The 19359-nt window shown below is 41.0% G+C and overlaps 2 protein-coding genes across 4 annotated transcripts; both read right to left on the bottom strand.

The window, feature by feature from the left end:
• Nucleotides 1–4: 4 nt before the first annotated feature.
• On the bottom strand, nt 5–9031 carry dnajb2 (DnaJ heat shock protein family (Hsp40) member B2). Of its 3 annotated transcripts, XM_053439282.1 has the most exons (11): nt 8740–9028; nt 7064–7156; nt 6687–6796; nt 6382–6435; nt 6036–6146; nt 5499–5573; nt 5284–5416; nt 4920–4990; nt 4280–4579; nt 671–735; nt 5–535 (listed from the first exon to the last, which is right to left on the bottom strand). In XM_053439282.1, the coding sequence occupies exons 2-10, from the start codon at nt 7126–7128 to the stop codon at nt 707–709; spliced, it is 948 nt and encodes a 315-aa protein (XP_053295257.1). In that variant the 5' UTR covers nt 7129–7156; nt 8740–9028; the 3' UTR covers nt 5–535; nt 671–706. The 3 variants fall into 3 exon arrangements, with proteins under 3 accessions (XP_053295257.1, XP_053295256.1, XP_053295255.1); XM_053439281.1 differs by lacking the exons at nt 5–535; nt 671–735 and having other exon boundaries at nt 1192–4579; nt 8625–9031; XM_053439280.1 differs by lacking the exons at nt 5–535; nt 671–735 and having other exon boundaries at nt 1192–4579; nt 8740–9029.
• Nucleotides 9032–10134: 1103 nt separating this feature from the next.
• On the bottom strand, nt 10135–16781 carry LOC128455478 (uncharacterized). Its single transcript, XM_053439149.1, has 8 exons — nt 16764–16781; nt 16298–16520; nt 15857–16005; nt 14710–15673; nt 13340–13500; nt 11769–11991; nt 11406–11554; nt 10135–11230 (listed from the first exon to the last, which is right to left on the bottom strand). The coding sequence occupies exons 1-8, from the start codon at nt 16764–16766 to the stop codon at nt 10253–10255; spliced, it is 2850 nt and encodes a 949-aa protein (XP_053295124.1). The 5' UTR covers nt 16767–16781; the 3' UTR covers nt 10135–10252.
• Between the last annotated feature and the right edge of the window lie 2578 nt (nt 16782–19359).

Raw genomic sequence — 19359 nt, 5'->3', positions numbered from 1 at the left:
CTGATTTGGTTCAATAAGCAGGAAATAGTTTATTTGTCAAGCAGAGACAATTGTCTTTACAGTAATCCTTTCATACTTAAAGAAGCGTAATGCATTCACTTGAGAACAAAAAAAGAGGTTTGTCTTATTTTTCTGAAATAAGTTCATCTTTATTATTATAATAATAAATGTTTCATGAAAACATGAGTTGTAGTTCCAAGATAATGAACTCTAAATATTAGAAAAACAGGGCAAAAGATATTTTTCCTTAAATGAACAATTATTATATATATTTATATATTGTCTGCTTTCCAAGAACAAAATAAATTAAATACAGTGGGATATCAGCATTTAATGCAGAGATGATTAAAACTATTTCCTCAAACTTCAAAATGCTAAGTTTCTAGTCTTTTGCTCCACACACACTGACACGCACTCACACACATTACTAAAGTATAAATAAAAAGTGTCATCTTTTTTTTAAGTGTCATTCAGCAGGTAGAACCCATGGTGGGCTGAGAGGGAGAAGTGCATCATGGGAGAACTGACCTTTGACCTGTAAGAGCAGATGCACATGTTACACTTCATCAGTGATGTAAATAAGCATCTTATGTGAATCAGGTGAAACACAGAGATATGGGGGGGATATGAACAACTTTCAGGATGCTACAGTTTCACACTGGTTCTTTACCTGTATTCGGGCACAGAGCAGCACGAGCCAATCAGGTTACCCTGTGAAAGCCTCGAAGTCTGAATCTGAAACAGGAAGTAGGAAGTGTTAGACAAAAACACAGATTTTTGCTGAAGTCCTGATTAGATTTGACAAGATATTGAAGCTTTGGAAATCCAGGGAGAAAAGAACAAATTGCTTCAGATGAGAAATCGGTAGGTTTGTGATTATGCTACATCCATGGCCAGGGCTTGAGTGGGCAAATGATTGACACATTGGTTTAGATTAGTGATATTTAATGTAAGCAGAATTGAATTAATATAGGTTGTATACTATGTTTTCCATTTAAATGGCTCATTTATGTATACTGTGTTATGGAGGTCCAGATAACCAGGGGAATCAGCTAAGTATTAAACAGTAAATGTTTTGTCATTTTGTGTTATACATTAGTCGCTGGTGTAAAGCGTGAATTCTTTGTAAAGTAGTGAAAAAAGTGTGACGGTTTCTGTCATATTTAGAAAAAAAAAATCAAATATCCCAACTTTTGGCTCAATCTTTATTTGTAATTTCTCTTATTAACAATTTGAAAATAAAAGTAAACAACAATAAAACTTCAATGTAGCACAAAGATTACATTTTAATATATTCCTGTATAAGAAAACCCATTTGCCTTGTACCTCTTCCTATTTCCCTCTCCACATGTCATCATAAAGCAAGGATACACATGATTCACAGATTAGTCAGAACAATCTGAATTCTGTTGATATAATCTCATAGCTGTGTTTAAGTTTAGTCAGGGACGATAAATTCATCCTTAAAAGTGAAAGCAAAAACCCATGCAGGCATTCGTGAAAAATATAAGACTGCCACACAACACAACAAACACACACACCCACACACACACAGCTATGGAGTTCATTTACAGTAATACTTGGATGTTGAGTTCCAGCACAAGGAAGAAGTCAGGCGAAAACCCAACTCAGCAGTAGCTACAGCTAAAGCAGTTCTAAATAAAACACTGTTCACAAAAGTTCATTCATTTAGAAAAACAGTACCGGATTTATCAATTGAAATGGAACAGTATATTCATGATTAGGTTTTTTAGAATGAGCCCTTAATTTCTACACAGGCAGCAAATCCTCTTGCACAGAGCCCGCCATGTTGCACGGCTTTTTTTCTACAGTAGCCCAGAGCGGACAAACCAAACACCGGCTCTAGAGAGGGCCTTTAATGGTTTTAGTTTACCTAAAGGTCATTGGGTTATCTTTGCTAATATGCAGGGGAGCAGGTTTAAGGAGGTTGTAACCTCATATGCAACCTCACCACTAGGTGCCACTAAATCCAAGTCTGTCATTTTGGTGGATTTAACAGTAATGAGTTCCTTTCTCAGGTTAAGGCCCAAATGTCATTATGACAAATCAGTTTGTGTGAAAGGAAGGTTTAGGAGTTGTCCTGGAATATGGCAGTCTATAATTTAAACAGCTCAACCAGAGCAGATAGTTTCATTTTTTTCTAAGGAGCACTTAATTTTTTTTACTTGTGCACATCTTTAACAGTTACGTTTCATTACTCTTCATCCACATTTCTTCCCCAAAACAACCGAAAACACTGATGCAGAGTTTTGCCATGTTCCTCTGTGGGAGGAAACATTGGCTTGAATCTACATATACAAAAAAACATGCACTTTGTGAGTGAAGTGCATTTACTTTGCTTAAAACACATTTTCATTTTCTGGCAACGTTTGCAGTGATAATCTAAGCATTGTTAACAGATGGTTACGTTGGTAACCCAGGTTCACCCTACATATCCCATATGTATGGGGACTGACCCTCACAGGGGCAGCTGACGATTATTATTCTTTAAGACACATCATCCTGTGGTGGCCATGCACTGATTAGCCACAGTGGGCTTTATAAGCACCACTAGTGGAAAGATAGTCTTGACACGATAGAGAACAAGTAGTTCAAATGATTAAAGGCACCAAAGAGATACAAATATTACGTTTTGCCATAAATTGACATAAAGCCGTACACATTCCACATTGTGCTATGCCTTCATAAAGTGCTGCAAACTACAATCTGACCAAATGTAGTGATGATATCACACTCAGATATAATGATTCAAGAGCTCCTCACTATTTTTTCTAACTATACAAAAAATATAAAAGCTGGCCTACCTGTTAAGGTTGTACCTATTGCACTGACCAAGTATTTGAATTTGGCAAAGTGTGTGAGTTTGTGCGTCACCTAAAATGTACCATATTGTAAAAAGTGACATTTCTTCATGTCTATTTTGATCAGAAAGCAGAATGTATGTCCTGTATAAATACTGTGAAAGTATGAAAATACAGATTTTTCATGGAGAAAATTTAGAAACTATGCCCCAAAATTAGCCTTCAGGAGTTAACATCGTCTATATATAATATTACATCTCTATTAAATTCTTAGTGTTTCTCTAAAGATTATTTAACTTTTTAATGCAACTTTTCACCAGCATTACTTTCAGCTTGCTGATGATATTTTCCCCTTTTGTCCCACATTTTATATCGCGGGTGATAACCAGCACCTGGAGTCAGAACTGGAGTCAGAACTGGAGTCAGTAAAGGATACCTGGACAGCGTTGGCACTAGAAGATGAACCAGGGGTTTGGATAACGCCTCATCAAATCTAGCCAGAGCACTCAAGTCTGAATTTATCTCTAACTTGAAGCTCTGACTGACCATGGCAATTTGAATTTACCTGTGAATTTGGTAGGCTACTACAGCTTGGCAAAGAAGATTTTTGGTGCGTAAAAACCACAAATATACGTCCTTAGATGTCATAACTTTGGATCTATCACTGGGTGAAGTGTTTTATGGTCAGATAAAGATCAGTTGAAGGCCGACAATCAACAGAGTAAGTTCTGTGTCCTACTTTCAATTTCAATAAGTTGGGAGTGCCTCAGTTCTGATACATTCCTTGCCAAAGTGTCTGAATGAGTAAATCATAACCGAAACCCTCTTATTCCCACTCACTTCTGATGGCAATATGTAAATAATTGGCTAATTGACGTATTTCAGTAACAATCCTCTGTGTTGCTTAACAAACTATTAAACCTTTGCTTTGTTTAGGCACACTATATGGAATTGTCTGGGTTGAATATTAACAAAAGAAAAAAAAACAGCAGTAAACCACAGGCCCTGTCAGAGCTGACTCATACCGTCTCCTTCAGAGGTGACTAGAGGTCATCAGCCACTGCCGCGAATTTAGATTCTGGCAATCACATCATATTAGAGTTTGGCTGCAGGCGTAACACTGAGTTAAGTGTAAAGAATCCCAAACACATATACACTGTTTTAGCACACAATACAGCCACACTTTTTTTTCTTTTTCACATTGCCGTCACTATTTTTTGGGGCAGGTTCATGTGCTTCTTCACTGCACTGGCTGAGCGGCGTAGTTTCGGCAGTTGAGGGGGACTCAGGAGAGGAAACTGGTTCCCCGGTTTCCTTTCCCTCCCTTACCCATCTATCTTCAAATACTGTGCCTACTTTAACCTGCCCATCCTCATCTTTCTTCTTTGTCACAACCTTTATATTACTGGACACGTGTACCTTTTCTGTCTTAAAAACTCCACCCCCGCCCCCAGCACCTGATATGAAGTCAGAAGGAGCTGCTCTCTGCTTTGCTTCCAATTCTGACAGACTGTATGCCAACGCCATCTGCAGCTCTTCATCGTCTTCGTCACCCTCGGTAGCTCCCACAGTCCCTGCTAAATTGTAGAAAGGGGCGGAGCTGAATGACCGATGTGTGGCCTCCGGCTGACGGCTAGGACAGGGTCTGTCGGACTTGGCAGGCGATCTGTTCGGGAGCTTTTCCTTCTGAGGGGAGGGATGGGACTTTCCCTGTCGTCGGCTTAGCTCTAGAGCAAAAGCTATTTCATCTTTCATGCCTGGGAACAACACACACAACAATACAGATGTGTATGAGTTGTGCTGAAGTAGCATTATATGCACACACATACAGAAATACACAACTAAGAGGAGTAACATAATAGTGCTTACTAGTAATACTACTTTCTACTTGCTTACTAGTAATACTACTTTGCTTACTAATAATACTACTTTCTACTAATAATATAGGTGCTGTATTTGAAAGCTTTGATATTGGTGTTTTACAAATGAAACCAGACGCATACATTTGTATGTCACAGCGCTTTTTGCTACACACAAGTGTAATTTCCATTTGTCCTCAAATTTCCCAATCACCAATGTCAGAATATGTGGTCTTACCATTAATTAGGACACTCTTTAACACCCCATCCTCCTCAATTTCTACTCTCTCCTGCCCATTTTCCTTTATCCTGTAAGGAAGACAAATACACAGATACACGGTGGTAGTAAAATACCTCTATCTTTTCTTTTGTGTGTGTGTGTCATGGTGTCACTTTCTCTTATCAATCATAAACACATAATCCATCCTGTAAAAGCCAGCTAAAATGTTTATTACCATTATAGGTTTGTAGACAACCCTAACTCCTGATGTCTGTAGTTCATAAATATATAACAGTCAGTCAAATAAAATTATTTTATCAACATTTTGTTTCGTTTGTCTTAAAAGTACAATATTGGTGTTTATAGGAAAGACATTACATACTTCTTGGTAGTGGTGCTCTTGCCATTTATGATGCGAGTGGAGGTAGAGACTGATCTGAAGTTGCTCGTCCCTCCTCCCATGCTGTCCATCCCATCCAGGCCCCCCAACGAAGAGGAGAACGAGGTGAAGTCAACTGGAGAAGGACAGAGGATCAGCAAAGAGAAACTAGGGAGGACACTGATTCATTTGACTGTCACTGCGGAAAGTATGTTTACCTTTGGTTGAAGGGAAAGAGAAGAATCGACCGGGGCCGAGACGAGAGGATGAGCCTCCAAACGATGAGAAGTCATCTGAATGAGAGAAACTTGTCTGTTAGTGAACATGTGATATTTTTTTTTTATTCAAACATTAGTCAAGCAGTGGGATATATTCTCTTTCGAGAAACTTAGTGTAATTTTGAAAGACAGGTGATGTTTTTCTGTAGTTAAACTGTAATTTGCTTACAATCTCTTCTAACTTCTCTTATTTTATTCATTAATGTAACCCATCCACTCTGACCATTCAGACACGAAGCATCAGTTAACAACAAAGTTGCCTGTTCCATTACGTTATATTATTTTGTTATAAATATACAAGTTTCAAATATATAAAAAAATTGCATGAGAAAACAATTATTTTCATTTTCATTTTTAGAGAATATATCACCGCTCCTACTGTAAACAGGAGGAAATTAAATTAATAGAATAGAATTTTAGACATCAAACCTGGAAGAATAGGTGTTAATAGAGGCCTGTATATTGTGTATGACTTACCAAAAAAAGCAAAAGGATCCTGGCCAGCAAAGAATTCTCGGAATACCTCATCTGGGCTACGGAATGTGTGGGTGAATGGGAAATCTGACGAAAAGTCCGAGCTGGAGGGACCTGAGTTGTTGTGGTCAGGTGGATGAAGAAGGAAGAGAAACAGTGGAGGGAGAAGATTGGATTGAGGAGTACGATGAGGGAATAGTGAGGAGAGGAATGATAAGGATAAGAGGAGAAAAAAGAAGAATGAGAAAAACAAAGAGCAAACAAATTAATAATTTTTTTCCTTTGAGTTGTAAGAAACGATAATGGATAAAACAATATCCCAGAACCACAACAACAGGTTTTTGTTTACCTGTGTGTCCCATTCTGTCGTTTCCAAATCCGTCATACTGGGCACGTTTACTCTCTGCGACAAAGGAAAGAAGTCCAGTTTAATGATAGAACCAAAACCCTATCAATTAATACAAAAACAAACACCATACACACATTAAATGAACTAACATGTTCTATATTTACTTTAAGACTTAGATGTATTACTCACTGCATCAATACAGATCAACAGCTCAGCCAACATCCCAGAATTGTGACTCTCTCTCACACACACACACTCGCAAAAACACACGCACACACAAATATACACACGCATAGAGAACTTACTGTCAGACAGGACTTCATAGGCCTCAGCAACTTCTTTGAACTTCTTCTCTGCTTCCTCCTTGTTGTCTGGATTTTTGTCAGGATGCCATTTCAGAGCCTGTTTCCTGTACCTACAGTCAAAACAAACCGACATATCCATGTAAACAAATACAATGATATGCACTAAACATTTTCAAACCTCTAATTATGGTTATAAGCTGGTTTAGTTACAATAAATAATAAAGGTTACACGGCAATTTTATTCTCAGAATAATTTCTATGTTGTAATATAAAAGTTGTGTCATGCTCTCTTCATATTGTCTATCTAATTGAAATATGGTTTTATTGTATGTGACAATGATTCCTTCTGCATCCTTCAGCAACTCTCATGTACTCACGCCTTCTTGATGTCTTCCTGAGAGGCTGATTTGGACACTCCCAGGACATCATAGTAATCCACCATGTTGCCTCCTGTCACTCCTCAGCCCTCTCTGAAATCAAAACATAACAGTTTCCTTTTGAGTAACACATTGAACCAGCTCTCATTTACATACATATTCTGTTAAGGTTGGCAGTTTCTGTCTGTAGCCGTGCACTGGCAAAACCCTGTCACATTGACAACTCCATCACTGTTGGCTTTGCTGCATTTGTGAGATTAGGAAAACTTTTCTGACATCTCGTTAAATGACATCCTGCACCTCTCAGCGTACTCACCCAACCCCATGCATTACCTGAAAACACCTGGGAACCTGGAGACATTTGCATCTGTGTGAATGTCTTCTGCTGCCTAAAGTTGAATAGACAAGAACTGCTCTGTTTGCTAATTACTTATTTTATGTAAAACTTGCAGATAAACTTGTCTCAATTTTATTCTCAAGCAGGTTATTTTTGTAAGAGTCATCCTGTATCCTGAAAGCTAGAGGTAAAGAACTGTCTCGAATCCAAGTCTCAAATGTAATGATTAATCATAACTTTCAACTGTTAATTTTTAACAAATGAATTGACACAGAGGTTTACTTGGACTTATATGAGACCCTTAAAACAAAAGATTCACAACAAAACCTCTTCCTATTCTGATTGTAAGCTTTATTTTGAACTATTGTTGTATTTACATTTGATGTATTGTCAGATGTCTGTGCTTCTGAACTCCTTTTAATGTTTGATAATACTTTACCTATTCCTGTGTTAATATATGATGTATTGTAAGGTGTCTCTGGCTCTGTATCTTATTACAACCTGAGTTTACTTTAGAATTTTGTTTATTTACATAACATGACTTGAGGTATGCACCTTTGAATGGATTTTAATATTTGGTTTCGCTTTGATTCTCTTGTGTTTCTGTATGCTGCGCTGTCCTTGGATGGTAAGAAGGAGGAAGGCATGATGTAGAGTATGGCAATAGCTATTATGATAATATATAATGAGACAAATAGATTTCTTATTGGATAATGAGATGTTTCCTGTTCATTTGATAAAAGATAAATTAAATATTGATGGACTATCTTTATCCTCCACAGTAAATCAGCAACAGATGAGCACTCATAGATGAATATATATCTTATTACAGACAGTAAGACAGACGGAAAGACAGACAGATAGATACTTACATAGATACTTAAATAGATACTTAAATAGATACTTAAATAGATAGACAGACAGACAGACGAGACTTTGTGAAAGTGAAACTACCAAGCACCCTGGATTACAGCATCTCCCATCACCACGCTGGTAACCTCCCACCAGTGTCCCCAGTGGGCAGCCACAGGTTCGGGGTGTTGAAACTATTCGTCCCTCCCCGTGCTGCCCCGTGGACCAGACGTGCTCTCACACGCCCTTTAGTACCGTGTTATTTCTGGCTTCACGGAATCTGACAACTGCCTCGGTCCCTGTCAGCGGGCCCACGCGGACCTACTGCTCCATCCACAGGGCGGGGACGGGACAGGTGCTGGCTGTACTCACGTTAAAGGCAACTCGGCTGTTCTCTCGCTGTGACTGTCCCAATGAAGGTGAAGTTCAGTGTGGCGGCGGCTGTACGTGTCGTGTCGTGTTGTTGGCGGAGCTGCTGTGGACGTACCGTGTGTTAGCAGTGAGGAGTTCGGCCGCGGGACCAGCTGGGTCGGAGGGACGTTGAGTTAGCGGCTCCTCTGGGATTCAGTCCCCGCGTCTGTCCTCCGTGACGAGCAGTAAACACACACACACAAACACACACTCCTCCTTTTGTCGCCTCCGCCCTGACACCAGCCTCTGTGAGTCTCTGTGGCCTCCGCCCCCCACAACGGTGCCCCCTGCCGGGGTGTAGCCGACCGGACCACTCCGCCCTGTTAACCCCCCTCCTCCGAGTTCTGCTCTTTAGCAGCTGCACGTCCCGCTCACAACCCGCCGGGAGGGGGGGCGAAAATAGAGCCACTTTCTGGAACATGTCTGGTGACGTCACAAGTCCCCGCCCCGCTTTCCCCCCCCAACTATCCGGCTGTTGCTGTGAGATCAATAAGTAACGATATTTTCTATCTTCAGGCTTCAGTGACTTCTTGGTTTCACTTTCAAAAAGAAAGTTGTTAACGGATAAATACATTTGAACTGAACTGAATTGAATGGCTTCATTATTTTGGGTCGATGACAAATAAAGCCTTGCCAAAAAGATATTTAAAAAAAAAAATTGATAAAGATATAACACATATTTTGAGTCCAGAACAATATAATTAAACACTCTTTCGCTTACATTTCTTTGGAATTTTCTTTCCAATGGGATTTGAAAAAAATCTTACTGAAAAGGAGGATTTCATTTCAATTCATTTTCATTAAAGTTGCTTAAATAGTTCTACGCAGTTTCACCACCTGACATTTGGGGGGTTAGAGATGCCAATATATATATCATATTATTATCTAAATATAAAACAATTGTATCTAAATAAATAGATTTTATAAAATGAAACAATACATGTCAAGAATGGATGCAATTATTTTTAAAGGGAAATAATGCAATTAGCCATGACCCGTTGACCCATTTACCTTTAAACTTGTCACTGAGAGCAAGTCTTACATTTTTACCAGAGACTTGTTAGTTTACCATGAGCCATCAGGGGATTCACTGGTCAGGGTCACATGATGAGCTCATGATGTCCAGTCATAGTTATTTGGACCCTTCACTGGTGTCAATCCTGTAAATGTACTATGTGGTCACATTAATACCATCTGGTGGCGGAGTATAGCTACAGCAGGAAGGAAGTCGGCCCAGCCCATTTTGCACTTTGGCGTCATTATCAGCAAGTCAGGAAATGTGCATAGGCAGATAAACTTGTGTCTAATGTCCGCTATAATAAATGGGTGGTGCACCTGAATCATGCATATGTATAAAGTGTATGGTCTCAAATTTACTCTTAGTTACTTTAATTTAAGTATTTATTTGTGGAGTACTGATAATGGTATTGTAAATGCTGAAAGAGTTAAAAAATGATCACCATTGAAAAGGTTCGGGTAAGCTTTTTATTGATATTACTGACATGTCAACACCAAAGGTTATCAGGAGGTTGTTGGGAATGTGTTACATTTCTGCTAACTTTTGGAATGCGTGATAATGGTTTGGCTCTTTAGTACTCCTCTCCTTCTTCATCCTCATCTCCCAAGCTGTCAGTGCCCACTTCTTCATAATCCTTCTCCAGGGCAGCCATGTCTTCTCTGGCCTCTGAGAACTCCCCCTCTTCCATTCCCTCTCCAACATACCAGTGGACGAAGGCCCTCTTGGCGTACATGAGGTCAAACTTGTGGTCGAGACGGGCCCAGGCCTCAGCGATGGCGGTGGTGTTGCTCAGCATGCACACGGCCCTCTGCACCTTGGCCAGGTCTCCACCAGGAACCACAGTTGGAGGCTGATAGTTGATGCCAACCTTGAAGCCTGTGGGGCACCAGTCCACAAACTGGATGCTGCGTTTGGTCTTGATGGCTGCGATGGCAGAGTTGACGTCTTTGGGAACCACATCGCCACGATACAGCAGACAGCAGGCCATGTATTTACCATGACGGGGATCACACTTCACCATCTGATTGGCTGGCTCAAAGCAGGCGTTGGTGATGTCGGCGACTGACAGCTGCTCATGGTAAGCTTTCTCAGCGGAAATGACAGGGGCGTAGGTGGCCAGGGGGAAGTGGATACGAGGGTATGGCACCAAGTTGGTCTGGAACTCTGTCAGGTCAACGTTCAGGGCTCCGTCAAAGCGAAGTGAGGCTGTGATTGAAGACACAATCTGGCCGATGAGCCGGTTGAGGTTGGTGTAGGACGGGCGCTCGATGTCGAGGTTCCTGCGGCAGATGTCGTAGATTGCCTCGTTGTCGACCATGAAGGCACAGTCGGAGTGCTCCAGGGTGGTGTGAGTGGTCAAGATGGAGTTGTAAGGTTCCACCACTGCAGTGGAAACCTGGGGGGCTGGATAGACGGCAAACTCAAGTTTTGATTTCTTTCCATAGTCAACGGAGAGTCTCTCCATCAACAGGGAGGTGAAACCTGAGCCAGTGCCTCCTCCAAAGCTGTGGAAGATCAGAAATCCCTGCAGACCAGTGCACTGATCGGCCTGAAACGAAAATTGACTTAGATTTATTAAAATTGCATGAGGGCGACATAATCAATACTACTGAATAAAATCTGAAATTGACAATTAACCACTCTGACTATCTTATCCAATATAATCCTTTGTGGGAAGGTTAAATTCTCGTTAAATGCAAAAACTAATGTCTCAAAGCATTCACCAGTTTACGAGTCCGGTCCAGAACCAGGTCAATGATCTCCTTGCCGATGGTGTAATGCCCTCGAGCGTAGTTATTGGCAGCGTCCTCCTTTCCTGTAATCAGCTGCTCAGGGTGGAACAGTTGACGGTAGATTCCTGTACGCACCTCATCTGTAAAAAGGACAATTAAAGATGAGAGGAAGAAATAATGTCTCTATGTGAAGAATGCACTTAAATAACATTTGCTCAGATAGTGTAGTTAAATATAAGGGGAAATAACATTTGTAACATGTTTTACCATAAATATTACTAAAATTAAATTATCCAAGTACATTTCATGTGCACAAGTTTAAATCAAACAAACAATGATGTGGATAACACTGACCGATGACAGTTGGTTCCAGGTCAACAAAGATCGCTCTAGGAACGTGCTTTCCTGCTCCTGTTTCACTGAAGAAGGTGTTGAAGGAGTCATCTCCTCCTCCAATGGTCTTGTCAGAGGGCATCTGTCCATCAGGCTGGATCCCATGTTCAAGGCAGTACAGCTCCCAACATGCATTGCCCATCTGGGCGCCGGCTTGGCCGACATGCATAGAAATACACTCACGCTGAAGGAAAGAAGGGGGATGAAGGTTGTTATTAAACATACTTTTCCTGTCCAGATGTAAATGGGTTACTTTATATATGAGCAGTAGAAGTGCTGCCTGTCTCCAACAGTGATAACTTATAACTTTATCAGGATTGAAAAGTAGATCCACAACAATTCATAACATTCATAACATTTCACTAGTGTGTTCCTTTAAGTGGGTTCATAATATCTATGATAAAAATAGATAAAAGAACATAGAACATTGTTTATATTCCCATACACAATGGTGTCACTGTTCATTGTTTGAACTTCATGTCTTATAACAGTCTTTTGTCTTCTCTCCACCGAGGACGCCTCTCAGTGGACAAAGACACGTTGACTCCTCATCACTCTCTGTATGTGTGTTGAAGCCTCCGGAGGCACGGCAGAATTAGAGTTACAGTAAAACACATGGCTACAAAGATGAAATGCAGCTTTGGTTGTATCTGTAGGGTTAGGGTTTATATACATACATTTATATATGGAACATATAAAGTAAGTCGGTATGTGTATATGACAGGACGTCAATGACTCAACAAAAAGCTTCCCCCACTTCCCCATCCTGTATGTCCTCCCTGTCCTCACTCCTCCCTTTTGTGCCTCTCTCATCCCGATCCTGTCCAGCTGCATAGATCTATAACAGTCAGGGATCTCTCTCTCTCTCTCTCTCTCTCTCTCTCTCTCTCTCTCTCTCTCTCTCTCTCTCTCTCTCTCTTCTGTCTCTGTCTCTCTCCTCCTCCTCCTCCTCCTCCTCCCCCCCTCCACCGTTTCCTCCTCCTCCCCCTTCTCCGTCTCCTCCTCTCTCTCGAACAAAAACCCCTAACAGCTGCAAAATGGCTGCCAAGTAACTCATACTGCATTGGCCTGACCACTCCTATTTTCTCTCCTTCCTATCCATCCCCCTGCTGCCACGATTACCCCGGACACTCCCTGTCAGCCACAAAAACTCCTCAATCCCTCACAAACACACAATTGCAATACCACTTACTTCTTCTCCCGGGTTACATTTTTCTTGTTTTTATAATTACCTGTAATATATCAAACAAGTATGAATGTTTAAGAGCAGTCAAACTCTTTAAGTGTCTGTCGTCTGACCCAGACGGTTGAGTTTGATTCCATAAATTCAGCACAAACAACCACAGTCATCTGACAGGATAAAGCTGCTTTCCTCTCAGTAACCCTTAACTCCATAACAAGAGGCCTTGTGAGTATAACACAGGCCTGCTATTGTCCTCCATCTAATGCTGAGAAGCAGAGACCAGGGTAGGATGAGGTTAAGATGGTGAATGGAATCTCAAGGCTACGTCACCGGCCGAGCAGTTACTCACCATTGTGTCTGCTTGTCCTGCGACTGACGTTGAGGATTCAGACTCAGGGCAGAAGTGTGGAGGAGAGTGAGAGTCAGGGTTTATATAGGCAAGGAAGTGGAGGGGGCAGGCAGGAAACCACAGCAGGCAGCTGCACAGCTCATTGGCGGAAGGGAGCAGCACTTAGAAAAAAAAGAAAAAAAAAATAGGTGGGAAGTCCCTTTTACTGTGTCATGCTATCCACCCTGACTTTTATCTTCTTTGTCTTTCAGTTGGAGATTAGAGGCCCATGTGTAAGAACCTGCCCTCCGCCCTATTTTCTGAACTTCCGCGTGTTTGTTAGTGAAAGAGACTCTGATCATATATTACGAAGAAGTGTTCAGTTTGTTTATTCTCGTCCAAAGCTTCAATGCATTTTCATTCGAGGGGATTGACCAAGAACGTGTAAAAGGTCGCCTCTGATCATTTCTCAACATACAGTATATCCACATGAAACAGACTGGGGGCTAAAAGAGTGATTAAACTAATCTTATACATGCATCTGCACCCACACATTCATCCGCAGAGCCCAACCTCTGTCTGTATTTAATAGTTAAATGAAGAATAACACACGATGGAGCCTGCATGTAAGATCTTTATTGTTGATTGTCAAATGTGAAAGATACATATTTTAATGGTGAGATAATCAAATGGTGAGCTGGAGGAACAGTTAAATCAGCTCATTCAGAATACACAAGAGAGTGATCACATTATAGTCACGCAAAAAAATGTATGTCAAGACCAGTTTTCTATTTCTCTTTTGTACAACTTTTCAGCGGCGCTCTCAGGATCACAGAGATATTATTCACACAGTAACTGGGATCCTATTGTTCCTGCAGGGCCCTCACTGGGTATGAGCTACACAAACAACACCCGTCAGTGAGTTAGTCAGTTATTCGCTGTCTCTTGCTCTCACAAAGTCACAGCTGAATAGCATAAAGAGACTGGCGCTCTTTCATAACTTACATTCCACATGTAGAGGGATAGTGGGGGAGGTGCACAAATGGGAGGGTTTGGTCTGAGTCTCTCATTGTGAAACTGCAGTTATAAAAAGGCCCGAAACAAGATATGTCTGATTTCATTTTAATACACATTTTTCAGCACATTACCATGAGAAACGATTCTATTAAATGTTTTCCTTTTTTTGACACCCTTTCACAGATATTATGTTTAGATAATATTTTGGATATAGGGTTTGTCAGGAGATTAAGAGAGATAAGGAGAATGGGTATCACAGAATCTTATGATTTGATAATATTAGGGATTTAGGTTTGTCTTGACTACAAACACCAAGTGACCAATTTTGAAAATATGCATACACTGTAAATCAATTTACAAAGGTCAATATTCTTCTCCATCATCCTCCTCTGCCATGTCATCAGCACCCACTTCTTCGTAATCCTTCTCCAGGGCAGCCAGGTCTTCTCTGGCCTCTGAGAACTCCCCCTCTTCCATTCCCTCTCCAACATACCAGTGGACAAAGGCCCTCTTGGCGTACATGAGGTCAAACTTGTGGTCGAGACGGGCCCAGGCCTCAGCGATGGCGGTGGTGTTGCTCAGCATGCACACGGCCCTCTGCACCTTGGCCAGGTCTCCACCAGGAACCACAGTCGGAGGCTGATAGTTGATGCCAACCTTGAAGCCTGTGGGGCACCAGTCCACAAACTGGATGCTACTTTTGGTCTTGATGGCTGCGATGGCAGAGTTGACGTCTTTGGGAACCACATCACCACGATACAGCAGACAGCAGGCCATGTATTTACCATGACGGGGATCACACTTCACCATCTGATTGGCTGGCTCAAAGCAGGCGTTGGTGATGTCGGCGACTGACAGCTGCTCATGGTAAGCCTTCTCAGCGGAGATGACGGGGGCGTAGGTGGCCAGGGGGAAGTGGATACGAGGATATGGCACCAAGTTGGTCTGGAACTCCGTCAGGTCAACGTTCAGGGCTCCGTCAAAACGAAGTGAGGCTGTGATTGAAGATACAATCTGGCTGATGAGCCGGTTGAGGTTGGTGTAGGACGGACGCTCGATGTCGAGGTTCCTGCGGCAGATGTCGTAGATGGCCTCGTTGTCTACCATGAAGGCACAGTCGGAGTGCTCCAGGGTGGTGTGGGTTGTCAGGATGGAGTTGTAAGGTTCCACCACTGCAGTGGAAACCTGGGGGGCTGGGTAGATGGCAAACTCAAGCTTAGACTTTTTGCCATAATCAACGGAAAGTCTCTCCATCAGCAGGGAGGTGAAACCTGAGCCAGTGCCTCCTCCAAAGCTGTGGAAGATTAGAAATCCCTGCAGACCAGTGCACTGATCGGCCTGAAAGGATATTGACTTACATTTATTAAAATTGCATGAGGGCTACATAATCAATACGAATGAATAAAGTCAGTGTCTAAATTTGTTGGTTTTCCTTTACTTTCTTTCTTTTCTATGAAAACTAAGGCCAAGGCAAAATTGCTCTTGACAGACGTCAACCTCTTGTGGATTGTTAAACCTCACCAGTTTTCGAGTGCGATCCAGGACCAGGTCAATTATCTCCTTGCCGATGGTGTAATGTCCCCGAGCATAGTTATTGGCAGCGTCCTCTTTTCCTGTAATCAGCTGCTCAGGGTGGAATAGCTGACGGTAGGTTCCTGAACGCACCTCATCTGGACAACAAAGGAATTACATGCCAATCAATCTAATGAATGATTAATCCTATACTTGAATCACCCTTATCAGCTTTATATTGAGAACTTTCCACATTGAACAAAGGAATCTTTGTTTTTTATGATGAAGAGATGATTATCAACTGCAGTTCTTCACAGATGTTTACTTCTAAAATGAAACATTTGTGTTTAATTTCCATTCAAATTGTGAAAGGAAATTGAACTGAATAATTGCATTGCAACATCCAATCTGTGTAATACATCATCAGCTATTTATTTAAATGGCACTGACCGATGACAGTAGGCTCCAGGTCGACAAAGATTGCTCTGGGAACGTGCTTTCCGGCCCCAGTCTCACTGAAAAAGGTGTTGAAGGAATCATCTCCTCCTCCAATTGTTTTGTCAGTGGGCTTCTGTCCATCTGGCTGGATCCCATGTTCCAAGCAATACAGCTCCCAGCATGCATTGCCCATCTGAGCCCCAGCTTGGCCCACATGAATTGAGATGCATTCACGCTGTAAAGAGTGACCCAGTCTGTTCGGTTAACACAAGTATCCGTTTACTTTCTATATTTCTGCTTCACAAAATCTTTTAAAACGACTTACTATATATTACTTTGTCTATTATGGACTGATGCAAATTAAAACATCTGATCCATTTCATCTAATTGCTCAATATCCCACACTTTAGTTTGGACCCAATATTTCATTAATATTAAAAGTTTAACATAAGTTTTGCCCCGTCAAACTATATCTTACCATGGTTTAGTTCTCCTCTCCAATGTCCAGGTATCGGGAGGAAGATGTATCACTAAAGGCAGCGGTGTGACTTAGTGCTTATATACCTGCAGCTTAAGGTGAAAAGTGATTTGATCTGAGCTGTAATCAGAGAACCTACTGATGAGGCCAGGATAAGATCATCCGCTTGAGTGACATAGATACATTACAATGCAAAAGGAGGACACCACCCAAAACATTGTGCGAGTGTGAGAGTGTTTTGTTCAGTTGTGCACATCGGGTTTTTCCCACCAGAAGGGAAGTTAACCTAATGTAGTTCTACATGGCAGGCTCTGATGCCTGACTTTATGTGGTAGTTTATGATGGGATAAGAAACTCCTGTTGTTTTTCAGTTGCCTAACTGCGTCCCTGTCAAATAGCCGGGTACTGATTCTAAAACAAGTTGAGTTGAGGTAAGGTGAAATGCAATTCAAGCAATGACATGGCTTGAGGGCAGAACGCTAAACTCAAACCAGTCAAACCACTTTCCAGCAGACATCCGCTGTGATATAACAGTTTCAACCCCGCAGGATGTTGATTCAGTAAGATCAGTAAAAAGGCTTCACACACAAACTATACACGACTTCCTCCTTGCTATAATCATCTTTACATATCACAACATGCAGAGTTATTTTCACAAAAAATACAAACAGAAGTTATAATGAACAAATAAATTAACACTTAGATGGGAGGCTAAAAGTGATCCACAGTGTCAACTGCACAGCTATTCGCTATGTTTGTTTCTCTCCTGAGGCTGTGACGCTCATCAGCAACAAACATGGTAACTGATAAAGTTATATATTTTCATTTCATATTAGTGCTTTACATCAGTACTTGCCATATGTCATGTTATGTAATAGAAAAGATGGGATGGTTCATGCGTTCATTTTATAAACTTTAAACTGCAATATATAGAGCAGGTCTATATGCTGAAATATAAACGGGGAAACACACACCTTGCTGTTGTTGTCTTCTGTTGTTGTATTTTGTGACTCTTATAAAGGTCTGACCCACTTTCATTGTTTGACATTATTTGAAGGTGCCCAGTCCTTCACAATGAAACCTTTTCACATATGGCTCATAAGAAAGAAAGAAAGAAACTGAGCTTAAGAGACTCACAAGAGTTATATTTTTAACGATATAATTAACCAAATAATATTTGCCATTTTATTAAAAAAGCTACCAAGTATGGTTTATACCACTATAATTTTGTATAAGTGCTCACTTCACAGAGAAAGCAGGAGAGCTGAGGTGGACATAAATACTGAAGCACTTTGCAGGAGCCACTGCAGTGACTCCTTCTCACACGACTCTCACAGTATCTGTCGCCCTCAGTAACTCTGGTAAAGCAACTACGACCTCTAGCTTTCAAAAAGTTAAAACGACAGCTACATACTCACTGAAACTGCAGTCTGAGTCTGGATTGGTTTACAGGATGTCTGTCCCTCCCTCCACCCAGCCACAAGGAAATGGACTGCATAGGCGTGGCCCTGACCACACGCTCGACTTGCAATTTGTAATTTCAGCTGAAACAGGCCTTTGGGTCTGGGCATAAATAAGAGAAGAGGTCTCTAGAAAGAGATTGGATTGGATTGGATTTCCCATGTATAGCTAAAGTGATTGGATGGACTTAAAAATCAATAGAAGGCAGTAGCATGTGTAGAATAATGCACTGACAAATAGCAGGGGTGAATATGAAATAAAAGATAATGTATTTCTCTACCATTAACCTACGGATAGTGCAGAATACCTCAATTCTAAATGATCATCATGTGAGGAAACTATGTTGTATACTGCTGCATATCAAACATAACACAATAATGCAACTAATGATTTAGAACCCCATAAATTAGAGAGTGAGGTTAATGTATTTATAATAATAACAATAGTAATAATAATAAATGGGCCCTATATGGATGAAATGACAAACTGAAAAGTGTTTTGTGGAATCAAACACTTCAACCACCCCTCCATCAGCATAGTGGTGAGTAGATAATGTGTGAATTTTCATTTTTGGACGACTCATCCCTTTAAAAGTTCAGTGTGTAGAATTTAGTGACATCTAGTGATAAGGTTGAATGTTGCAGCTGAATTCTTTTCACCTCCCCCTCTCATTCACACTATTGAGATTATCACTAGGATTATTTTATATAATAATCGGCTGTGGCTGAGGGAACAGAGCGGTTGTCCTACAACCTGAAGGCCAGCAGTTCGATCCCCAGCCTTCCCCATCCCGGGAGTGTCCTTGGGCAAGATGCTGATCTCTGAATTGCCCCTCATAGAACAACAAAGTGCTGCTAATAGATGCAATGTTTGTGTGAATGGGTGTAAAACTGTACTGTAAAGAGCTTAGAGTGGTCATCAAGACTAGAAAAGTGCTATATAAATACAAAACCATTTACCATTTATATTAAATTTCTGCCAATAGATCCCTTTCACCTAAATCTTACACTCTGGACCTTTAGGCCTCTTTTTAATTAACCTATATTTTCTTGATAGCAAAATGGAACAAATTAAATTGAACATTTAAAAAAAATAGATCCCTTAAAGCAATGCCATAGTCATGAAGTGAACATTG

Source organism: Pleuronectes platessa, chromosome 14, assembly GCF_947347685.1.
Source record: "Pleuronectes platessa chromosome 14, fPlePla1.1, whole genome shotgun sequence".
In the NCBI taxonomy this organism is placed as follows: Eukaryota; Metazoa; Chordata; class Actinopteri; order Pleuronectiformes; family Pleuronectidae; genus Pleuronectes; species Pleuronectes platessa.
This window is presented reverse-complemented; position numbering and strand designations above follow the sequence as displayed.

Coding starts and splice junctions, on each gene's coding strand:
- dnajb2 (XM_053439281.1), bottom strand. CDS start 7,128: ATGGTGGATTACTATGATGTCCTGGGAGTGTCCAAATCAGCCTCTCAG. Junction 6,797..7,063: donor CAGGAAGACATCAAGAAGGC/GTGAGTACATGA, acceptor TTTTGACTGTAG/GTACAGGAAACAGGCTCTGA. Junction 5,574..6,035: donor GGATCCTTTTGCTTTTTTTG/GTAAGTCATACA, acceptor TCTCTCATTCAG/ATGACTTCTCATCGTTTGGA.
- LOC128455478 (XM_053439149.1), bottom strand. Junction 15,674..15,856: donor TGGATCGCACTCGAAAACTG/GTGAGGTTTAAC, acceptor ATATCCTTTCAG/GCCGATCAGTGCACTGGTCT. Junction 11,992..13,339: donor CAGGACAAGCAGACACAATG/GTGAGTAACTGC, acceptor TCTTTCCTTCAG/CGTGAGTGTATTTCTATGCA.